The 25,930-nt window shown below is 41.5% G+C and overlaps 1 protein-coding gene across 1 annotated transcript in view; it reads right to left on the reverse strand.

Moving 5' to 3' along the window:
* Window positions 1–25,930, reverse strand: part of epha6 (eph receptor A6) — a 203,034-nt gene that overhangs the window by 15,918 nt on the left and 161,186 nt on the right. The window contains exons 6-10 of the mRNA XM_063010467.1: window positions 11,159–11,283; window positions 9,279–9,441; window positions 6,971–7,079; window positions 4,832–4,902; window positions 1,763–1,888 (exon numbers count right to left, since the gene is read on the reverse strand). Coding sequence (XP_062866537.1) covers window positions 1,763–1,888; window positions 4,832–4,902; window positions 6,971–7,079; window positions 9,279–9,441; window positions 11,159–11,283 — 594 coding nt within the window. The remainder of the gene's footprint in view (window positions 1–1,762; window positions 1,889–4,831; window positions 4,903–6,970; window positions 7,080–9,278; window positions 9,442–11,158; window positions 11,284–25,930) is intronic.

A 25,930-nucleotide genomic window follows, 5' to 3' on the forward strand; every position in this document is an offset into this window, starting at 1 on the left:
TCAATGGTCAGGACCCCCACAGAACCACCACAGAGCTGGTGTTATTTAGGTGGTGGATCATTCTCAGCACTGCAGTGACAATGAGATGATGGTGGTGTGTTAGTGTGTGTTGTGCTGGTATTAGTGGATCAGACACAGCGGCGCTGCTGGAGTTTTTAAATACCGTGTCCACTCACTGTCCACTCTTAGACACTCCTACCTAGTTGGTCCACCTTGTAGATGTAAAGTCAGAGATGATGGCTCATCTATTGCTGCCGTTTGAGTTGGTCATCTTCTGGACCTTCATCAGTGGTCACAGGACGCTGCCCACGGGGAGCTGTTGGCTAGATATTTTTGGTTGGTGGACTATTCTCAGTCCAGCAGTGACAGTGAGGTGTTTAAAAACTCCAGCAGCACTGCTGTGTCTGATCCACTCATACCAGCACAACACACACTAACACACCACCAATATGGTATATAACTATAGTAACCAGTAAAACCCTCACAAACATGGCAAGAAAATCCTAAGCTTCAGACACATAGTAGCTGGAGTTACCTTAGTAACCAAAGTGAAACCCAGACAAACATGACAGGAACATGCTAAACTTCAGACATATAGTAACTGGAATTAGAAATTAAGTAGCTGGAGTTATTAAATTCCTAAAAAAACTATAGTAACCAAAGTGAAACCCACACAAACATGGCAAGAACATGCTAAACTTAACACATAATATAGTAGCTACAGTAAGAAATCAAGTAGCTGAAGGTATGGACCAAGTACCTACTTAAAACAAAATACAGTAACCAAAGTAAAACCAATACAAACGTGGCAAGAACATGCTAAACTTTGGATATATAGTAACAAGAGTGAGAAATAGAATAGCTAGACGTATGCAGCCTCAACAATATTTTTATTACACTAATTGAATTAACCTCTTTATTCTCAGAGCAAGGCAGGAATAGACCCTGGATAGGTCAACAATCCAACACACACTCACACATTCACTTACTCACTCACTCATACCTAGAGGCAATTAAGAGCAGTCAGTCCAGCTTCAGCATATCTAAGGTAGGTAGAAACAAACCCAAGTATCCAGGGAAATCTAATCTGACCAAATTTTTCAGTAACAAGTAATCTAACGAGTTACTATTTCCAATCCAGTAATCAGATTAAAGTTACTTATCCAAGTTACTGTGCGTTACTATTTTTGCAACTCGGGGAGTGACGGCTGGCCTATGCGACAATTAAGTCACGAGCTGCGTCCGAAATCGCATACTTACAGAGTATGCACTAGATTGGAGGAAGTATGCACTACTCGGCCGGTAAAGAAGTACATACTTTCAGTGCAGAAGTGTGCAGTATGCAAATAACACCGCTACGTACTACACGTGGGTACGTGATGACGTAATATCACCATAGTTACAGACTCATTACAAACCCCACTCGCCAAATTTTTGTTATTTATTTGTCTTTAAAAATTTTCTTTTATTTATCTTACTTATACTTGTGAACAGAGGACTCCGTTTTCCGCTACCTTTCTTGTTTCTTATTCCGCTTCAATCGCCTACGCAGCTCCAGTTGCATTACGGCAGCTGCTGAATGTAACTAATAAAGTAACTTGTAATCTAACTTAGTTACTTTTAAAATCAAGTAATCAATAAAGTAACTAAGTTACTTTTAAAATCAAGTAATCAATAAAGTAACTAAGTTACTTTTTAAAGGTAACTATGCCATCACTGACATGCAAGGATTGCAAGATTAACCCGACAGATCAGTTCATACCAGCTCCAATGACTCTCTCTATGTGGATACGGGATGGGTCAATCTCCTTGGCAAAGTCATGGACAGCTTGAGAGGGATCCTCATACGTGTCCGGATCAACGTAGGTCTTTATTCCTGGAAAGGGCACTAAAACAGAAAGCAAGAGAAGAGTAAAAAAAGGAAATGACCAGCAGTTTCACACAAAGTAAAGCAGCTTTTAGTTTCTTTTCTGTTCATGGAGAGCCAAAGCATGACAGATGGCATCACAAAACCAATGTTTTTTAAAAACCTATTTACCCTGGTTGAATCAACTATACCACACCGAGTACCACTGGCAGTGTAGCTCATCAATATTTAAAGTAGAGAATCTAATACAACTTGGGCAGTTTTTTGGATGCACAGTCTTCCCAAAACATATTTAATGAATGGATCACCTTTTTCCTGTTTCTTTCACAATCTGAGATAACATTTGAACATTGACATTTGCAGACTTCAGCAGATGCTTTTATTCAAAGCAACTTACAATTAATACTGAATATAATTTAAGCATTTGAGAATTAAGGGCCTTGCTCAGCAGCAGTGATGGGGCTTGAACTGTCAACCTTTCAATTTCTAGTTCAGTACCTTAATCACTGAGCCATTGCAAGTTTTTGTTAATGCATGTTATTCATTTAACAGATTTTGGATTTAACGGACAAAATCTGGAAAACCAAATTTCTGGTCTGATTGTTTAAAATTCCTGAGAAGCGTACCAAGACCAGTAGTTCAGTAATTGCCGGTTCACTAGCCGGCGCACATCTCTGTTTACATGAGTGATAGGCTTTATTCCTTCATCACACAAGGTATTACATATTTACGCATCTATTTACATTGTTCATTTTACTGTTGATCATATGTGATTGTTTAGAACTTTTGTGGACCTTAGTGCTGTGTTTTCGTATATTTTGGCACCCCCGGGGAAAAAAGAAACCTTGCTGTTTCAGACAACCACATTTTATGGACCAGACCCCCCATCCCCCAACACTCCCCAGTAGAATTCCACAGTAAGGCCAAATTAGAGAATAAAAGACTATATACTACTATATACTGATCAGCCATAACATTAAAACCACCTCCTTGTTTCTACACTCACTGTCCATTTTATCAGCTCCACTTACCATATAGAAGCACTTTGAAGTTCTACAATTACTGACTGTAGTCTATCTGTTTCTCTACATACTTTTTTAGCCTGCTTTCACCCTGTTCTTTAATGGTCAGGACCCCCACAGAACCCCCACTGAGCAGGTATTATTTAGGTGGTGGATCATTCTCAGCACTGCAGTGACACTGACATGGTGGTGGTGTGTTAGTGTGTGTTGTGCTGGTATGAGTGGATCAGACACAGCAGTACTGCTGGAGTTTTTAAATACCGTGTCCACTCACTGTCCACTCTATTAGACACTCCTACCTAGTTGCTTCACCTTGTAGATGTAAAGTCAGAGACGATCGCTCATCTATTGCTGCTGTTTGAGTTGGTCATTGAGTTGAATGCTGCCTACAGGGTGCTGTTGGCTGGATATTTTTGGTTGGTGGACTATTCTCAGTCCAGCAGGGACAGTGAGGTGTTTAAAAACTCCATCAGCATTTCTGTGTCTGATTCACTCATACCAGCACAACACACACTAACACACCACCACCATGTCAGTGTCACTTCACTGCAGTGCTGAGAATGATCCACCACCTAAATAATACCTGCTCTGTGGGGGTCTTGACCATTGAAGAACAGAATGAAAGGAGGCTAACAAAGCATGCAGAGAAACAGATGCACTACAGTCAGTAATTGTAGAACTTTAAAGTGCTTTTATATGGTAAGTGGAGCCGATAAAATGGACAATGTGTGTAGAAACAAGGAGGTGGTTTTAATGCTATGGCTGATTGGTGTAGATATAAGTACATTTTATGCATTTGGCAAGTGTTTTCATATTGTACTATTGACATTTACTTTTCTATTTATACCAAGGATTTAACACTTAGAATGTAACTACTTATCTGCTTGTTCTTTTTATCAGCACATTTTGGCCAGAAACTCATGTACCATATGCTGCATTTAGGAAAAAAGCTGGTAACATCTGAGGTAAACTGCAGACAGATAATTCTCATTATCTGAATAGCCACTCGTACTTAAAAAAACGTTCAAATGTCTGTGGGCTGGTTAACTGCGCTGGCTTGAACAATCTCTACTTACAGGACACTCTAAAAGTGACCGAATAACAAAACGACTGAAATATGACCAATATTTTTTTTCCCCTAAAATATTCTTGTAAAACATTTTTGATTTCCCCAATTTAAATGGTTTATTTGACGGAGCCGGGTCCTACGCAGAACCCTTTCCCAAAGGAATCAAAGAACCTTTTAGGTTGCTATTTGAAACCTTTTTAAATATTGTAGAACTTTAACCTTCCACTATAACTGATACAAACAGAACAAACTGAATAATTGAAGCCTATGCAGGATGTTATGACAGGAAAGTGCTCAATGTAGCATTTGTAGATTCATTCTAAACTGAAGTGCTGAAAAGAATTCTCTTTAAAGAGCCCTTGTAAGCACTTATGACTGAATGGGCCAATTGATGGGCATGTCTTATAGTTGCTCTTTGCAGTATGTTTTAATGCAAAAACACTGCTGAAGTTAAATGAAAGGTAAATTATTTTATTTAGCTTTGTGCGTTAATGTAAGTAAATTCAGAAAACCTGTAACCATTTTTGATTTGTTTTAATTACAGTGTGATTAATGTCAGGCCAAAAGTATGTGGACGCATGACCGTGAGCTGGTTGGACATCCCATTTTAAACTTTGTAGCTATAACAGCCTTCCATGAGTGGATTTTTATGCCAATTAGATTACAATGATGCCAATGAAGTATATAAAGGTACAGATGTTAGACATTCTTATTTATTCCAAAGGTTTTTAACAGGGCTGAAGTCAGGGCTCCGTCCAGATGTCTTGATTTCTTTTCTTTATGAAGTCATAGAGTACAAGGCATTAATAATGTTTGCAATGTGGCTTCCAGATAGCAATTAAAAATGAGTAAAATGTGTGTAGGGTTGTGTACCATGTCCATTCTGATACTGTGTCCTTCTCTTGTCCTGTGGTTTCATCTTGGATTTGATGTACCATTGGCACCTGTGGCAGGAAAGGAAAGAGCAATACTAGTCATGGAGGGCCAGAATCCTGACAAGAAACTGTTGGGTGATTTTGGCTTGAAGGTAAGTGAAAAGAAAGACTTATGGAGGAAACACATTTTGCAGAAGATAGAATTGTCAATCTTTGCATTCTAAAGAGAGAGGGCTATAGTATCTGTTTCTTGTTCTTCTTTAGATACACTGCTGTAAGAAACTTATGATCAGGTCACTAAATTCTCTAATCCAGTCAACTGTAATCTTTGTTTTCATTCATCATCTCACCTTATTTTTCCACGACAGTTGTTATGGTAATCAACCCTATCTTAAGCAACATCCTTTGTTGATCCAGGGACGCCTGACACCAAACAAAATCTGAAATTGGCACCTAGAAGTCTGCACAGCTTGCACAACATATTATAAAGTGCAAGCCAGTGCTTTGATGTATAAATAACTCTAATTCAACGTGACGGACAAGGATCCAAAGGCCTGTAATCATTATTCTGTATCCAACTGAGCCACACTGATTTATTTGCGAGTTGTTGACTAGCGTCTGTTATCTGCCTCTCCGCCACTTTCTGTCTGAACATCACACAGAGGCAGCAGGTGTGAAGCCCATTAGTCTCAGGGGCTGAGCGAGGACGTGAGGGCGCCCGGGCTGGAGCAAGACTGTATCACATACACAGTGCAATGAGGCAATCTGATCTAGCACATCTCCAGCAGCCTGTGCGGTGTGAAACGCCAGCGCGTGTCACTCAAACACCGTTGATCTGACTGTGCCACCCTGGTTCTGCCGCATCCCTGCTCGAATACCTTCCGAATAATTATACACCACTGCCAAGCAGCCAATCGGAAAAGCATTGCTCAGTGAACAATGATCTTATCAGCGATGTGATGAGCACATGAGGAAACACATCAAAAATAGTGCAGGAATGCGGGAGACAAAAAGCAAGATAAAAATCAAATGGATTTCCTAAATTTAAAGTATTGTATTTGCACGAAGCTGAAAATAAATGAAGGGAGGAAGGAAAGAAAAAAAGAAAGAAAAGAATGGATAATAGAGTACAAGAAAGAAGAGAAGAAGCAAGGAATAAATAAACAAGGGAGAAAATAGAAAGAAGAAAACTAAGGAGATAAAAGAAAAGGAAAAAACAAAACAAAGGAAGAAGAAGACAGTGTAAGAACAGTGTAAAGCCAAGTCCAAAAAAAAAGAAACCAAAAGAAAAGGAGACACCACAGACGCTTATCAACAACTCAGAAGAAAAGAGAAACATGAAGCAAGTAAAGAGAAGAATAAATGATAGTAAAGCAAAGATCGGTTGGACATCCCAAAAGAGTTCAAGAGTTCATTTTACTGCTGCACCAACCGAGGACTTCAGAAAGCAAGGTTTTAACCTGAATAATAGGCAGCAAATCAATCCTATAAATGCTCCTATACACCAACCAGGCATTACATAATAACACTGATTATCTCGTCATCACGGCACCTGTTAGTGGGTGGGATATATTAGGCAGCAAGTGAACATTTTATCCTCAAAGTTGATGTGTTAGAAGCAGGAAAAATGGGAGTGTAAGGATTTGAGCGAGTTCGACAAGGGCCAATTAGTGATGGCTAGACGACTGGGTCAGAGCATCTCCAAAACTGCAGCTCTTGTGGGGTGTTCCCGGTCTGCAGTGGTCAGGATCTATCAAAAGTGGTCCAAGGATGGAACAGTGGTAAACCAGTGACAGGGTCATGGGCAGCCAAGGCTCACTGATGCACGTGGGAAGAGAAGGCTTACCCGTGTGGTCTGATCCAACAGACGAGCTACTGTAGCTCAAATTGCTGAAGAATTTAATGCTGGTTCTGATAGAAAGGTGTCAGAGTACACAGTGCATCGCAGTTGCAGGGCTGTTTTGGCAGCAACACAATATTAGGAAGGTGATCATAATGTTATGCCTCATCGGTGTATACGATAATGTTAATGATTTATTAGAAATATCTGTGTTCATTTTGTGAGCACCTCAGTTAAATAAAAACAGCCAAAAACAAAGACGAAGAGGAAAAAAGAGAGATTCATTCTCAAGACTACCTCCCAGTGATGAGGAGGAAGAGGGTGAGGATGACGAGCAGTGAAAACCCTCCCACTGCAGCAGTAACAATTACCAACACCTGGCCCTGATCAGAGACTTCCTCTGAGTCTGAGAAACACACACACACACAGAGAGAGAGAGAGAGAGAGAGAGAGAATATAAGAGCAGGGAAAAGGCGACATGTAAGCAACAGTGTTGAGAGAACATAAAACATATAATTAAATTGCAACATTTTATGATTTATGTTAAATATAATACGCAACTAAAGAAAAATGACATCTGAGAACCACACTGCAAAGCAAACTCCCGTGTCCTTCATCAACTTTTTTTTTACCCTTATAGAAGGACAGTTTCCTCACGTTTGACAGAATGGTGTCAGAACTAAATAATATAAAATCTATAGAACTAAATCTATTACTGAGACTTGAGGAGCCAGGGTTTGGTGTTATTGGCTGGTTAAGTGTCTACATGGACATGATTGGGTAATGTCTAGAGGGAAGGGCAGTGGTTAAGAAATCTTAGCCAAAACTGTGCTAATTCTGGTGTGGATGACATGGTAACTCTGTGGGTAGCACTGTCGCCTCATAGCAAGAAGGTCCTGGGTTTGATTCCCAGGTGGAGCAGTCCGGGTCCTTTCTGTGTGGAGTTTGTATGTTGTCCCCAAGTCTGTGCGGGTTTCTTCCAGTTGCTCCGGTTTCCTCCCACAGTCCAAAGACGTGCCACACAACTGAAATAACGAGTTGTGTACTGGGTCTGGGTGAAGATGCCTAAAATGACCAGATGTGAATTGGGTCTTGGTCAAGATGCCTAAAATGACCAGCTATGGACTGGGTCTGGGTCAAAATGCCTGAAATGAGCAGTTGTGAAATAGGTCTGGGTCAAGATGCCTAGAATGACCAGATATGAATTGGGTCTTGGTCAAAATATCTAAAATGACTAACTGGATCTGGGTTAAGATGTCTGAACTGGCCAGTCGTGACCTGGGTCTGGGTCAGTTTGCCTGAAATGACCAGATGTAAACTGGGTTTGGGTCAAGATACCTAAAATGACCAATTGTACACTGGGTCTTGGTCAAGAAGAAGAAGATAAAGAAGATATCCTTTATGTGTCATATATACATATACAGTACAATGAAATTCTTTCTTCGCATATCCCAGCTTGTTTGGAAGCTGGGGTCAGAGCGCAGGGTCAGCCATCGTACGGCACCCCTGGAGCAGACAGGGTTAAGGGCCTTGCTCAAGGACCCAACAGTGGCTGCATATCAGAGCCTGGATTTGAACCGCCAATCTTCCGGTTGATAGCCCAAAGCTCTACCCACTAGGCTACCACTGTCCCACAACATGCCTAAAACGACCAGTTGTGAACTGGGTCTGGGTCAAGATGCATGAAATGACCAGATGTGAACTGGGTTTCCCCCAAGTGCTTCTGGGTTTCCTCCAGGTGCTCTGGTTTCCTCCCATAGTCCAAAGACATGCCACACAACTGAAATAACCAGTTGTATACTGTGTCTGGGTCAAGATGCCTAAAGTGACCAGTTGTGAAATTGGTCTGGATCAGGATCCCTAAAAAAGACCGGATATGAACTGGGTCTGGGTCAAGATGCCTGAAATGACCAGTTGTGAAATAGGCCTGGGTCAAGATGCCTGAAATGACCAGTTGTGAAATAGGCCTGGGTCAGGATGCCTGAGATGACCAGTTGTGAAATAGGCCTGGGTCCAGATGTCTGAAATGACCACATGTGAACTGGGTCTTGGTCAAGTTGCCTAAAATGACCAGCTGTGGACTAAAATGACTAACTTGATCTGGGTTAAGATGTCTGAACTGGCCATTTGTGACCTGGGTCTGGGTCAGTTTGCCTGAAATGACCAGATGTGAACTGGGTTTTCCCCAAGTCTGCACGGATTTCCTCCAGATGCTCCGGTTTCCTCCCACAGTCCAAAGACATGCAGTTAGTTTAACTGGAGATACTAAAAGTCCCCACTAAGTATGAGTGTATGTGTGTTTGCCCTGTGATGGACTGGCAACCTATCCGGGGTGTTTCCTATCTTTCACCCACTGTGACCCTGAACAGGATGAAGCAGTGGTTAAACAGACAATGAATAAATGAATTCATGAATGAATGTTACAGTTTTTCACCTCAGCCGGTTTTTACACAGGAAACTGCAAAACCATGTCTGACATTAATGATACTTGTTGTAATGATTACACTCAATCAAGGTTAGGTTTCATCTAGAATCTGCTAGCCAATCAGAACCAAGCTTTAAGAGAATTAAAATAACTAAGAGAGGAATTAAGAAATCTCCTTACCGTCATCCCCTGTGATGAACTCAATCTTGGGGCTGTAGCTGCTGTAGCCGGCGGCGGTTCGAGCTCTCACATGAAAGACGTAGACCGTGGAGGATTTGAGACCGGTTACTATCGCGCTGGGTACTTTAGTACGAGTGGAGGAGTAACTCAACTGCTCATGCTCCTAGACAAGAAACGAAAACAGAAATCAGAAGGGAACACATTATTATTCAGTAAAGTCTTTTAAAAGCTTTATTTAGTTACAAATTTTACCTTTTAAAATGGCTTAACATCAGTATTTATTAAACATATTTAAGAATGATATAGCCTTTTAATCCCAAACCTAAAGCTAAAAGATTTGGCTAATACTACACAGCTTATTACTACATAGAAGCCTGAAATTAACACATTTTTAAAAATGTAACACTATTACACTATTTACTCTCAAATTTCACTATTTCACCATCTGGGTTATCTAGTAAATCCAGTAAAAATCCAACAGTAAAATTATGGGATGGCATGAACATGATTGTTCACCCATAAAAAATGATTTATTTCAATGTTTTTTGATTTGTTGTGTACTATGCCTAAAATGACCAGTTGCCTTAAATGGCCAGGATGACTGAAATGACCACCTGGTCTGATCAAGATGCCTAAAATGAACAGATGTGAAACTGTGTCTGGGTCAGGCTGCCAGAAATTACCAGTTGTAAACTGGGTCTTGGTCAACATGCCTAAAATAACCAGATGTGAAACTGGGTATGGGTCAAGATGCCTAAAATGACTAGCTGAGAAATGGGTTTGGGTCAAGATGCCTGAAATGCCCAGATGCAAAATGGGTCTGGGTCAAAATGCCTGAAATAACCAGAAGGGAACTGGGTCTGGGTCAAGATGCCTGACATGACTAGTTGTGAAATGGGTTTGGGTCAAGATGCCTGAAATGACCAGCTGTGGACTGGGTCAGGGTCAAGATGCCTAATATGACATTGTGAACTGGTGTGGGTCAAGATGCCTGAAATGACCAGATGTGAACTGTGTCTGGGTCTAGGTGCCAAAAATGACCATCTGTAATCTGGGTCTAATTCAAGATGCTAGAATTGACCAGATCTAAACTGGGTGTGGGTCAGGATGCCTAAAATAACCAGATGTGAAATGGGTTTGGGTCAAAATGCCTAAAATGACCAGTTGCCTGAAATGACCAAGATGCCTAAAATGAACAGATGTGAAACTGGGTCTTTGTCAAGATGCCTAACATTACCAGTTGTGAAATGGATCTGGGTTAAGATGCCTGAAAAGACAAGTTGTAAAATTGGTCTGGGTCAAGATGCCAAAAATGACCAGCTGTAAACTGGGTCTGGGTCAAGATGGGCAGTGGTAGCTTAGCGGTTAAGGCTAGGCTAGTAATCAGAAGGTTGCTGGTTCAAGCCCCATCACTGCCAAGTTACATCAATCAGATGTGTACTGGGTCTGGGACAAGATGCCTAAAATGACCAGTTGTGAAACTGTGTCTGGGTCAAGATGCCTGAAATGACTGATTGTAAACTGGGTTTGGGTCATGATGCCTAATATGACCAGATGTGAACTGGGTCTGGGTCAAAATGCCTAAAATGAACAGATGTGAACTGGATCATTCTTGGCCTACAAATGCAAAAGCCTTTTACATACATTGTGATAAGTTATCCATTTCCACTGCCTCAGACAGGTCAGGAGAGAAGAACATTTATTTAACATTAATCTTTGACTTACAGAGACTATATGACGAGTGAATAACAACTTTGAGAGCATAGCAAGGTATATATTTGACACTGAGTAAGAGCAACCAGCCAAACTATACATTATTTACAAATATCTAACTGTCAGACATATTTATGAGGACTGATGATATTTGTTCAGCTGTTCACCTTCTCATAGTACTTGATCTCATAGTCCAAGATGGGAGCGTGGGGCTGCTCGGCCTCCTGCCAGGAGAGAGCCATACTGTTCTGAGTTGACCAGTCTTTCTTCACTGTCCCCACCAATGATGGACCTGAAGAGCAGAAAAATATTCAGTTAAAATTCTTATAATCATCTATAATCATTTTTTACCTGCCCAGAAAAAGCTGAGGGGAAAAAATAGCATTTATAATAGCAAAAAAAGTCATCCACCTTCTCTGTGGGCTAAAATATAAAACCCACCCACCTAATACACTGTCAAATCAGCTCTGATCTGAAATAATCTTAAATAAATACAATAATAAAAAAGCACATTCACCAGTAGCTTTCCACCTACAGGCCGAGACCAGGCACCATCTCTAATTGAATCCTGCAGCAGATTAAACTACTGGCAGAATGGCATTAGCAAGGCCTGATTGGATTTCTCTCAGGTAAATATTCACTCTGAAGTCCAGGGGAGGCCAGCGGTGGCTGCCTGCGGTGATAATCACAACCTCTGTCACAAGAATCAATTGCTCACTGTTAAAATAGCCCAGAAATATCATGGCTAGACAGGAGGTGAGAGAGACAGAGTAAGAGGCACATTAAGAAAAAAAGAATAAAAGGTAGGGGTAAATGATTTAGGGAAATATAATATGATACTGGAACAATATTTAGCAGTATTTGGGTTGGTTAACAAAGGCTTTACATAAAAAAAAAAGAAAAAAAAAAGGACAAACATAAACAGTAACATAGTTGATCACTTTTCACACTGAGTAAGGCAGTGTATCAAATTTTGGTATCCATCATACACCGATCAACCGTAACATGAAAACCACCTCCTTGTTTCTATACTCACTGTCCATTGTATCAGCTCCACTTACCATATAGAAGCACTTTGTAGTTCTACAGTTACTGACTGTAGTCCATCTGTTTCTCTGCATGCTTTGTTAGCCCCCTTCCATGCTGTTCTTCAATGGTCAGGACCACCACAGAGCAGGTATTATTTGGGTGGTGAATGATTTTCAGCACTGCAGTGACAATGACATGGTGGTGGTGTGTTAGTGTGTGTTGTGCTGGTATGAGTGGATCAGACACAGCAGCACTGCTGGAGCTTTTAAATACAATGTGCACTCACTGTCCACTCTATTAGACACTCCTACCTAGTTGGTCCACCTTGTAGATGTAAAGTCAGAGACGATCGCTTATCAATTGCTGCTGTTTGAGTTGGTCATCTTCTAGACCTTCATCAGTGGTCACAGGACGCTGCCCACGGGGTGCTGTTGGCTGGATATATTTTTGGCTTGTAGACTATTCTCAGTCCAGCAGTGACAGTGAGGTGTTTAAAAACTGCATCAACGCTGCTGTGTCTTATCCACTCATACCAGCACAACAAACACTAACACACCACCACCATGTCAGTGTCACTGCAGTGCTGAGAATGATCCACCACCTAAATAATACCTACTCTGTAGTGGTCCTGTGAGAGTCCTGACCATTGAAGAACAGCATGAAAGGACGCTAACAAAGCATGCAGATAAACAGATGGACTACAGTCAGTAATTGTAGAACTACAAAGTGCTTCTATATGGTAAGTGGAGCAGATGAAATAGACAGTGAGTGTAGAAACAAGGAGGTGGTTTTAATGTTATGGCTGATCAGTGTATATATATATATATATACAGTGTATCACAAAAGTGAGTACACCCCTCACATTTCTGCAAATATTTCATTATATCTTTTCATGGGACAACACTATAGACATGAAACTTGGATATAACTTAAGAGTAGTCAGTGTACAGCTTGTATAGCAGTGTAGATTTACTGTCTTCTGAAAATAACTCAACACACAGCCAATAATGTCTAAATGGCTGGCAACATAAGTGAGTACACCCCACAGTGAACATGTCCAAATTGTGCCCAAATGTGTCGTTGTCCCTCCCTGGTGTCATGTGTCAAGGTCCCAGGTGTAAATGGGGAGCAGGGCTGTTAAATTTGGTGTTTTGGGTACAATTCTCTCATACTGGCCACTGGATATTCAACATGGCACCTCATGGCAAAGAACTCTCTGAGGATGTGAGAAATAGAATTGTTGCTCTCCACAAAGATGGCCTGGGCTATAAGAAGATTGCTAACACCCTGAAACTGAGCTACAGCCTGGTGGCCAAGGTCATACAGCGGTTTTCCAGGACAGGTTCAACTCGGAACAGGCTTCGCCAGGGTCGACCAAAGAAGTTGAGTCCACGTGTTCGGCGTCATATCCAAAGGTTGGCTTTAAAAAATAGACACATGAGTGCTGCCAGCATTGCTGCAGAGGTTGAAGACGTGGGAGGTCAGCCTGTCAGTGCTCAGACCATACGCCGCACACTGCATCAACTCGGTCTGCATGGTCGTCATCCCAGAAGGAAGCTGACGCACAAGAAAGCCCGCAAACAGTTTGCTGAAGACAAGCAGTCCAAGAACATGGATTACTGGAATGCCCTGTGGTCTGACGAGACCAAGATAAACTTGTTTGGCTCAGATGGTGTCCAGCATGTGTGGCGGCGCCCTGGTGAGAAGTACCAAGACAACTGTATCTTGCCTACAGTCAAGCATGGTGGTGGTAGCATCATGGTCTTGGGCTGCATGAGTGTTGCTGGCACTGGGGAGCTGCAGTTCATTGAGGGAAACATGAATTCCAACATGTACTGTGACATTCTGAAACAGAGCATGATCCCCTCCCTTCGAAAACTGGGCCTCATGGCAGTTTTCCAACAGGATAACGACCCCAAACACAACCTCCAAGATGACAACTGCCTTGCTGAGGAAGCTGAAGGTAAAGGTGATGGACTAAACCCAATTGAGCACCTGTGGCGCATCCTCAAGTGGAAGGTGGAGGAGTTCAAGGTGTCTAACATCCACCAGCTCCGTGATGTCATCATGGAGGAGTGGAAGAGGATTCCAGTAGCAACCTGTGCAGCTCTGGTGAATTCCATGCCCAGGAGGGTTAAGGCAGTGCTGGATAATAATGGTGGTCACACAAAATATTGACACTTTGGGCACAATTTGGACATGTTCACTGTGGGGTGTACTCACTTATGTTGCCAGCCATTTAGACATTAATGGCTGTGTGTTGAGTTATTTTCAGAAGACAGTAAATCTACACTGCTATACAAGTTGTACACTGACTACTCTAAGTTATATCCAAGTTTTATTTCTATAGTGTTGTCCCATGAAAAGATTTAATAAAATATTTGCAGAAATGTGAGGGGTGTACTCACTTTTGTGATACACTGTATATACAGGGGTTGGACAAAATAACTGAAACACCTGTCATTTTAGTGTGGGAGGTTTCATGGCTAAATTGGACCAGTCTGGTGGCCAATCTTCATTAATTGCACATTGCACCAGTAAGAGCAGAGTGTGAAGGTTCAATTAGCAGGGTAAGAGCACAGTTTTGCTCAAAATCTTGCAATGCACACAACATTATGGGTGACATACCAGAGTTCAAAAGAGGACAAATTGTTGGTGCACGTCTTGCTGGCGCATCTGTGACCAAGACAGCAAGTCTTTGTGATGTATCAAGAGCCACGGTATCCAGGGTAATGTCAGCATACCACCAAGAAGGACAAACCACATCCAACAGGATTAACTGTGGACGCAAGAGGAAGCTGTCTGAAAGGGATGTTCGGGTGCTAACCCGGATTGTATCCAAAAAACATAAAACCACGGCTGCCCAAATCACGGCAGAATTAAATGTGCACCTCAACTCTCCTGTTTCCACCAGAACTGTCCGTCGGGAGCTCCACAGGGTCAATATACACGGCCGGGCTGCTATAGCCAAACCTTTGGTCACTCGTGCCAATGCCAAACGTCGGTTTCAATGGTGCAAGGAGCGCAAATCTTGGGCTGTGGACAATGTGAAACATGTATTGTTCTCTGATGAGTCCACCTTTACTGTTTTCCCCACATCCGGGAGAGTTACGGTGTGGAGAAGCCCCAAAGAAGCGTACCACCCAGACTGTTGCATGCCCAGAGTGAAGCATGGGGGTGGATCAGTGATGGTTTGGGCTGCCATATCATGGCATTCCCTTGGCCCAATACTTGTGCTAGATGGGCGCGTCACTGCCAAGGACTACCGAACCATTCTGGAGAACCATGTGCATCCAATGGCGGTGCCGTGTATCAGGATGACAATGCACCAATACACACAGCAAGACTGGTGAAAGATTGGTTTGATGAACATGAAAGTGAAGTTGAACATCTCCCATGGCCTGCACAGTCACCAGATCTAAATATTATTGAGCCACTTTGGGGTGTTTTGGAGAAGCGAGTCAGGAAACGTTTTCCTCCACCAGCATCACGTAGTGACCTGGCCACTATCCTGCAAGAAGAATGGCTTAAAATCCCTCTGACCACTGTGCAGGACTTGTATATGTCATTTCCAAGACGAATTGACGCTGTATTGGGCGCAAAAGGAGGCCCTACACCATACTAATAAATTATTGTGGTCTAAAACCAGGTGTTTCAGTTATTTTGTCCAACCCCTGTATATATATATATATATATATATATATATATATATATATATCCAGGGTGTTTCCCCCCATGTTACCAAGTGACCCAACTATATCCTAATTATGATAAAGCTTAAGTTGAATAAATAAATAAATAAATTTCTTTTGAGTGTTTAAATAATCATTACGATTATTACAATGCAATACTTCAATGTTACTAGCGTTTGTTAAAGAACTAGAAAAAAGAAAGAAAAAAGTCACACCTTGGTGTCACGTCAAGAGGCTCAGAAAAAAAGCAAGAATTAAAACTGTGATGATAAATGAGGGCCAGAGAAAAAGAGAAAGAAAAGAAAGAAAGACACGTCTGCCCCCGCTGTCTGTGGTCCCCCGAAGCATCAATGGAATTGATTTGGAGTGTGTGATTAAATGGAGCTGTGAGAAAGTAAGACAGCATAAAACACAAAAGTGTTTCTGTTCATGTGCCACACACACACACATACACACAAACTGTTGCTGTCGTTACACCTCACACACTCACTAAGCCACACATACACAATCTAGAATGGATCTATATCTTTTCACTGAGGTCACCTCCTGCCAACTCCTGTCAACTGTCCTTCTCTCCATTGTTTGCTCTTTCTCAGCAATACATCCTCCCTCACCAACCTTTTCTCTCTCGTCTTTTGTGCTTTATCTTGAATTTGAGTTTCCCCCTTTAAAAAATAATACAATTAATAAAAATTTAGAAAGGTCATAATTATCAGACAGCAGCTATTTATTTCCATTATTGCTGCAACTAATTATTTTTACAATTGAAAACATTTGTAGATTATTTCACGAGGGATCTTCAAAAAGTTTCCGCACTTTTATATTTTGGTTGGAAACGGTGAGGTTGGGAGGAGCAGTAATTGGTCATATCTGAGAGACTAGGAGAGAGCTTATAGCCCGAAATTAGCGCCATCTGATTTCCACCTTCTTGGATGCTCAAAAAAGCTTTAAGGGAAGAAGATTTTCATGTGATGATTGTGTGAAAGCAGTGGTGCATCCGTGGCTACACGCTCAACCAAAAAAATTTTTTGGTGATGGCATTAAAATGGTACGACACTGGGAAAAATGCATCAGAAGGTGACTTTGTAGAAAAGTGATGTCATTTGTTTTTTAAATTCTTAATAAATAGATTAAATAGATTGGACCGGTTTCACACTTGTCACAAGGCAAGAATACCCTAGACAGGGAGCCAATCCACTGCATCTGCCTATCAGACACCCAGCCAGCCAATAGCACCACTGATATTCGAGCCACGATATAAGAGTGTGTGTGTATGTATATACACCGATCAGCCATAACATTAAAACCACCTCCTTGTTTCTACACTCACTGTCCATTTTATCAGCTCCACTTACCATACAGAAGCACTTTGTAGTTCTACAGTTCTACTGTAGTCCATTTATAATAATAATAATAATAATACATTTTATTTATATAGCGCTTTTCAAGATACTCAAAGACGCTTTACATAAGACAAATAATCAAAACAAATACGTACATACACCATACAAATCATAGTACAAAATCAAAATAGTACATCAACATCAAGAATAATTAAGATAAAAACAAAGAGAGCAGCATAAGACAGTTCATTAAAAATTAGCTAAATTATGAGAGAGAACAACAAATATAGAACAATTTCTTAAAATTAGACAGAAACAGGACAGATTTACATGCAATCAGGAAACTGAAAACTTTACAAGTTTTAGGATCTAGGACTTCACATTTCTGTCGTGATCTAAGTATAAAAACTATTAAAAAGAATAGCAAAAATAAAAGCATTTATTTTGTGTTGTTACAAGTTAAATGCCACTCTGAATAGATGAGTTTTGAGAAGTGACTTGAATTTGGACAGGTCAGGACAATCTCGTAGGTGTTTGGGGAGAGCATTCCATAAAGATGGAGCAGCTATGGAAAAGGCCCTGTCACCCCAGGTCCGGTGCTTGGTCCTAGAGGGTATGGACAGTAGGTTAGCCTCAGAAGAGCGAAGGCTACGGGAGGGAATGTGCTGATGGAGCAGGTCGGTGAGGTAGGATGGGGCCTGATTATGGAGAGCTTTGTGAGTGAATAGAAGAATTTTGAATTGAATGCGTTGAGCAACGGGAAGCCAATGAAGTTTTTGGAGAACAGGTGTAATATGATCACGGGAGCGAGTATGAGTAAGGAGGCGAGCAGCTGAATTCTGGATATACTGAAGTTTTTTTAGGATTTTGTTAGATGTACCATAAAGGATGCTATTGCAATAATCAATTCTGGATGTAATAAAAGCATGAATCAAGGTTTCGGCGGCAGAAAAAGAGAGTGATGGACGTAGACGTGCTATGTTTTTTAGATGAAAGAAAGCAGTTTTGGTGATGTGATTTACATGGCGGTCAAAAGAGAGGTTGCTATCAAAAATTACACCAAGATTTCGGATGTTAGAAGACGGAGACAAAGTGTCATTATCAATGGTAATTTGAAAATTTTTTGTGGTTTTTGCCAGGGTTGTAGGACCTACGATGATCATATCTGATTTTTCACAGTTTAATTTGAGGAAATTAGCTTTCATCCACAATTTCATTTCAGTGATGCAATTTGTCAGAGTGGAGTGAAGTTCAGTATTAATGGATTTGGAGGAGATGTAAAGCTGAATATCATCAGCATAGCAGTGGAAATGTAAACCATGCCGACGTATGATGTCACCAAGGGGGAGCATATAAAGAATAAACAAAAGGGGACCTAACACTGAGCCTTGGGGAACGCCTTGGGACAGTGGAGCAATGGCAGAACTACAATTGTTGATATTAACAAACTGTTGTCTGTTTATGAGATATGACCTTAACCACAAAAGGGCAGTACCAGTGATGTTGACAGAGGATTCAAGGCGGGACAGAAGAATGGAGTGATTAATGGTGTCAAAAGCTGCAGTAAGATCAAGGAGGACGAGAATATTAATTTGTCCAGAGTCTGAGGAAAGAAGAAGGTCATTTGTGACTTTGAGGAGGGCTGACTCAGTGCTGTGCTGGGGGCAGAAACCAGACTGAAATGATTCAAATAGATTATTGGAATTTAGGTGATCTTTGAGCTGTGAGGCAACAACACGTTCCAGTATTTTCGACAGAAATGGAAGATTGGAAATGGGCCGAAAGTTACTCATAATGTTAGAGTCAAGTCCAGGTTTTTTAAGTATGGGAGTAACAGCAGCCAATTTGAGTGATTGAGGGACTGAGCCAGAACTAAGAGAGGAATTGATTATCTCTGTGATAAGTGATGAGATAACTGGAAAACAACCCTTAACAAGTTTTGATGGAGCAGGATCCAAAACACAAGTGGAGCTTCGCATCCCTGTTAAGATCTCAGATAGGTCCAAAAGAGACACAGGTGAGAACTGAGACAGAGGCTGGGTAATAAATTGAGATGAGATAGGCGGAGAAACAGAGATGACAGGGGAAACTGTCAGAAAATTGTGGATATTCTCAACTTTTGTTTGAAAAAATGAGAGGTAAGAGTTACACTTGTCAACTGTAAAGGAATTGGTAGTATTGTCAACTGGTTTGAGAAGTTTATTTATTGTGGAAAAGAGAGTCTTAGGATTTGTTGATCCAGCATGTATGAGTTCGGAATAGTAAGTGGATCGGGCTGCCGTAAGAGCGTCTTTGTAATGTTGAAGATAATCAGAATAAATCTGATAATGTACTGTTAGACCGGTTTTCTTATAAAGTCTTTCAAGCTGGCGTTTACGGGATTTCATTTGGTGAAGCTCAATTGTGTACCATGGTGCAGAATGACTAAATGAAACAAATTTGGTTCTCAAAGGAGCCAGCTCATCAAGACATGAGGCGAGTATGTCATTATAGTAATCGACAAGGTCAGATGAATTACTAGACAGTACAGGACAGACAGACATCTTTTTAACAAGAGAATCTGAGAAAGCAGAGGGAGAGATATATTGAAGATTCCTGAAGGATATTTTACGTTTAGCTCTAGTGATGGGCCTAGTGACCTCAATGTCCATGATGATTGTCAAATGATCAGAGACAGTAAGGTCATGGCTGGACGGCTGATGAACTAGGACACCAGTAGAGCAGACAAGGTCAAGAGTATGACCTTTTTTATGAGTTGGAAAATGTATATGTTGTGTGAAATTAAAACACTGTAACAATTCCAAAAATTCCCTGGCAAATTTACAGTTGTTGTCATCAATATGGATGTTAAAATCACCCATAAGCAGTACAGAGGATGAGAGGGCACTAAGCTGGGTTAAAAAATCTGAAAAATCAGAGAGAAAGGAAGCGTTTGGCTTTGGCGGACGATAAACTACAGCAGTGACCAGAGGAGTAGGCCCTGACAACTTGAAAGCCAGGTGTTCAAAAGAAAGAGCAGCAGGAAAAGACAAAGTGGTTATTTTAATATCATCCCTATAGACTGCAGCAACACCACCACCTCGCCCTTCCATACGAGGTTCATCAATATACGAGTATCCCATTGGCGTGGTCTGATTTAACGTAAAATAATCCAAGGGTTTATGCCAAGTTTCAGTGAGACAGAAAAAGTCTAGTTCACTGTCAGATATAAATTCACTGAGTACAGTACTTTTTGTGTTGAGTGAACGAACATTAAGCAATGCCATTTTCAAGTGGTATTGTTGTGTAGTTGGCTGTGAGGAACGAGGAAGAGAACGGAGATTTGCTAAGTCCACTCCGCGTTTCCCATCCCACTCCGTGGACAGCGTTGTCATGGAGACTACACCGCTACTGGTGTGCAAGGCAGCAGCGCTCTGATGACGTGTTTGCGGAGCGACAGTGCGCACGGCTGACCAGAAGGATGGAATAGCGTTACCGTTTCGAAAATAAACAAGCTTTCTCCGGGAGCCCCTGTGAATATAACGAGGCCGGCGAAGGAGTCCAAGCTGTTTGATGACTGAAATACACGATGGAGTAGTGCAGTTGTTGAACTTCCTCAGCTGGTCAACGGAATAGTTCAACATCGTGCCGATCCCAGGAAAACTCATCCACCGTTCACCACCGGCCGCAGACGCGATGTACAGTAGAAAGAACAAAAAGTATCAAAAGCACAAATAAAAGTATCAAAAGTAACATAAAAGAAATAGATCCACAAGGTGTGTAAAAAGATGAAAACGAAAAACGATAAAAATACAATAAAATACGGTAAAATACGGTAAAATACGGTAACGGTAGCGGCAGCCAAATGCGCCAGCGTCCACCATCACCATGGCAACTATTATTTCTTTGCTTACTTCTTTAACCTGCTTTTACTCTGTTCTTCAATGGTCAGGACCCTCACACTACCACCACAGAGCAGGTATTATTTGGGTGGTGGATCATTCTCAGCACTGCAGTGACACTGACATGGTGCTGGTGTGCTAGTGTGTGTTGTGCTGGTATGAGTGGATAAGACGAAGCAGCGCTGATGGAGTTTTACAACACCTCACTGTCACTGATGGACTGAGAATAGTCCACCAACCATAAACATCCAGCCAACAGCGCCCTGTGGGCAGCGTCCTGTGACCACTGATGAAGGTCTAGAAGATGACTAACTCAAACAGCAGCAATAGATGAGCGATCGTCTCTGACTTTACATCTACAAGGTGAACCAACTAGGTAGGAGTGTCTAATAGAGTGGACAGTGAGTGGACATAATATTTAAAAACTCCAGCAGTGCTGCTGTGTCTGATCCATTCATTGTCACTGCAGTGCTGAGAATCATCCACCACCCAAATAATACCTGCTCTGTGGTTGTCCTGTGGGGGTCCTGACCATTAAAGAACAGCATGAAAGGGGGCTAACAAAGCATGCAAGAAGAAACAGATGGACTACAGTCAGTAATTGTAGAACTACAAAGTGCTTCTATATGGTAAGTGGAGCTGATAAAATGTACAGTGAGTGTAGAAACAAGGAGGTGATTTTAGTGTTATGGCTGATCGGTGTATATATATTCAGACTGCTAGACTTTTTGCACACTGGAAGTTGTTGTGTGTACATTTTCAAGCTACCAGAATCGTCACAGGTTCTATAGGTGGGTGTTAATCTCGATCGACTGGGTGTCTACACAAACATAATTAGCTATATCTGAGGGGAAAGTGGGGATGGCCAAAGCCCTGTGATGGATTGGCGCCCTGATCCACTGCAACCCTAACTATTATACCAAGGTTGTGAAAATTAATCAATAATGTCTTTAATAAAACTCACTGTAAACTGATCTAACTTTTTTTTAACTGAGTGTTTAAGAGCTGGGGTGGCGCCGCGGTGAATCATGCCTTATTAGTATTATCTAACCCTTACCCACATCCACTGTGACACAGGATTCAAATCTCAGGGGTGCTATAAAGTGGACAGACATCTACACAGACATGAATGGCTATGTTTAAGTTGGTGGTTGGTGGGACAGTGGAACAGACTATCAATTGGAGGTGCACTTGTCAGGTGCTCTGACAAAGATAAACATTTTTAGACCTCTCCATAGCACAACCCCGACTGCATGTTCTGCTTATTCGAAAGAGGTTCGAGCTGCTTAAATCAAGAGGTCCGCATCGTGTCTGGCGCCACCTGGAAGCAACGGCTGCACACTGGCATGAAGAAAAATCTTCCATTTCTACAGAAACGTCTCACATCCCCAGCAGCTGTAAGCCAGACGGTGCCTTCATAAATAATGAAGCTTCCTCATGTCTCATTTTCTGAAGTACAGAACGGAGGAGAATGAGAGAGTGTAGACGAGCAGGAAATGTAATTTCAGGAAACTCAAGAGTTTACCTGGCTCTGCTGTGATTGTAGCAGTGCTTTTAGATCTCGCTGTGAAATCAAGGCCAGAAGGTTTGTGGGTTGGTGTTTGTATGTGAGCCTATAGCTGGCTGATAAATTTAGCCCTCATGTGAAAATGACTAGGTCCTAAAGGACTTGAAACCATAAACCATTCGACTACAGTGCACTGTCTACGTTCTGCCTACTTGAATGTTTGCTAATTCCTATTAATTTTAGCCGAGAATTGAGGTCTGCTCAGATCTGCAAAAGTTCCCACCCACCAGGGACTGGCATGTTGCATCCAGTGTCTGCCCACTCCAACAAAGTCCCACACGAATAAAAATCATAGCTCCAACTTTATTATCACCCACCTTTAATGTTGCAGTTGTCAGATGCGAGAGTGTGAAGAAGCCTATAAGACCGGATATGATAAAAGGTTTATCTGTATGTGATTGATGGCCGCCTACCCACATGTCTGATTTTCTTTCAGTGGTTAATCCAGAGAAAGGTTCCTAATTATAAACCAGTGGAATGATGCATTAACAGACAAAGAGGAAGTAAACGCTTCAAACTAATAATAAAGAAGCTCTTCATTCACGAGACCTGCTACTAAAAGTATCTAGCCTATTCTTGCTCATATCAAGGACCAGGTGCACCCTATGGTGCAGAACATTTTCCTGATAGTGTTTCTATACTAAATTTTGACAATGCACCAGTACACACTCCTTCAATTAGTCAGAAAATCAAATCGAAGTTTATTTGTCATGTTCACAGTACAACTGGCAGTGAAATGTTTTATGTTACGGCTCGGCCACATTAATTAGATGGATGGATGGATGGATGGATGGATGGATGAATAGACAGATAGATGGATGATGGATGGAAGAATGAATAGACAGATAGATGGATAGATGGATGGATAGACGGATAGATGGATGGATGGATGGATGGATGAATAGACAGATGGGTAGATGGACAGATACTGTAGATAGATAGATAGATAGATAGATAGATAGATAGATAGATAGATAGATAGATAGATAGATAGATAGATAGATAGATAGATAGATAGATAGATAGATAGATGGACGGATGGACGGATGGACAGACTGATAAATGGATAGATGGATAGATGAATAGACAGATAGATAGATAGATAGATAGATAGATAGATAGATAGATAGATAGATAGATAGATAGATGGATGGATGGATGGATGGATGGATGGATGGATGGATGGATGGATGGATGGATGGATGGATGGATGGATGGATGAACAGACAGATAGATGGGTAGATGGACAGATAGATAGATAGATGGATGGATGGATGGATGGACGGACGGATAGATGGGTAGATGGCATAGATGGATGGATGAATAGACAAATAGATGGGTAGATGGACAGATAGATAGATAGACAGATAGATAGATAGACAGACGGACGGACGGATAGATGGGTAGATGGATAGATAGACGGATGGACGGATGGATGGATAGACGGATAGATGGATGGATGAACAGATAGATGGATAGATGGATGGATGAATAGATGGATGGATGAATAGACAAATAGATGGGTAGATGGACAGATAGATAGATAGATGGATGGATGGATGGACGGACAGATAGATGGATGGATGGATGGATGGATGAATAGACAGGTAGAGGGGTGGATAGATGGATAGATAGATGAGTAGATGGGTAGATGGACAGAGCGGGTTTAAACTACGTTTTACAGTAAAATATTTCAAACAACCAAGGTGCTACAGCCATGGCTGCAGAGAGACTATACAGACAGAAAAAGATGCCCAGGTCAACAAACAAGTGGACAGTACCATGTACCTTTTACTGACCTTAAGAATCCAAAAGAAAAAAGTCTGATAGAAGTTGATATGAATATGCAGTGGAGTGTAAGAACAAATGTAAAAGCATCAGAAGTGCAAGCAGCTTATCTAAAATTACAGTGGAACAGTGACTATGACAAGAAGTAAACAGGTGTCGGCCCAGCATGACGCGATCGGCAGGTAATCAGATCGAGCTGCTATAACACTCTCGCTCTAACTTCATCACACCGAAACAAGAACCAGAAGCTAATGGGAAGTCATTATGTGGAATCTGACCCGCATTTGAATTTTAATTAGCTAGCCCACTCCCATAAAGTTCTCAAAAGAAATCAATTCAGGGTCTTAACAAACGCTAGGACAAGCTCGCCGATCATCAGCAATCATAGCGCACTGAGCGAAGCAATCAGCCCTGCCACAGAGCACATAATTGAATGTTCCTTGTATTTTTTTTTTTTTTTTTTAAGACTACATTTACATCGCACTTTTACAACAGAGGTTGTACAATGACTGTCAAGAGAGATGTAATCTTGGTGCACATGCAGGGAGGTATGCACACACACGCACACACACACTTCTCTTTCACCTCTACTGTTATATAGAGGACGTACGGAAGTCTTTCTAGCGTGTTTTCAAAGCTTCCTCTGAACACGTCTTCTCCCTGTTCACTCCCTCCCAACTTAATTTCCTCCCTCTTGCTTCTGTGCCTGTGTGGAAGCCATACGGGTTCATCAAAATGTCTTGGGTAAATGCACAGTACTTTTGACTCACCTTGCTTTTAACTACACGACAGTTTGTTTAAAATACAAGTTGTGCACGTCAGAGCTGAATCTCAGGTTCCTCGGGCCAGAGATTCGAAACTCTGGGGGCTTCATGTAGTAGGTCTTGTGTTTCCGGTTTTTTTTTGCATTTATGCAACATGAAGCTTATAACCATTAACATGCCAACAACACTGTGCTTCTTTTCTTCAGATATACTGTTGATTCAAAATGTATTCAGACCACTTGAGTAAATAGAATTGCCATTTTTACCCATCAGTCTACTACCACACATCCAAAAAAATACAAAGGAATAAATTGAAAGTCAAAAACTGAAATCTTTCAAAATCCAGGGCTAGTCATCAGAAGGTCGCTCAGACTGTACACCGATCAGCCATAACATCTTGTTTCTACACACACTGTCCATTTTATCAGCACCACTTACCATATAGAAGCACCTTGTTGTTCTACAATTACTGACTGTAGTCCATCTGTTTCTCTGCATGCTTTGTTAGCCCCCTTTCATGCTGTTCTTCAATGGTCAGGACTTTCCCAGGACCACTACAGAGCAGGTATTATTTAGGTGGTGGATCATTCTCAGCACTGCAGCGACACTGACATGGTGGTGGTGTGTTAGTGTGTGTTGTGCTGGCATGAGTGGATAAGACACAGCAATGCTGCTGGAGTTTTTAAACACCTCACTGTCACTGCTGGATTGAGAATAGTCCACCAACCAAAAATATATCCAGCCAACAACACCCTGGCAGTGTCCTGTGACCACTGATGAAGATCTCAAAGATGACCAACTCAAACAGCAGCAAATAGATGAGCGATCGTCTCTGACTTTACATCTACAAGGTGGACAAACTAGGTAGGAGTGTC

Source organism: Trichomycterus rosablanca, chromosome 15, assembly GCF_030014385.1.
Source record: "Trichomycterus rosablanca isolate fTriRos1 chromosome 15, fTriRos1.hap1, whole genome shotgun sequence".
In the NCBI taxonomy this organism is placed as follows: domain Eukaryota; kingdom Metazoa; phylum Chordata; class Actinopteri; order Siluriformes; family Trichomycteridae; genus Trichomycterus; species Trichomycterus rosablanca.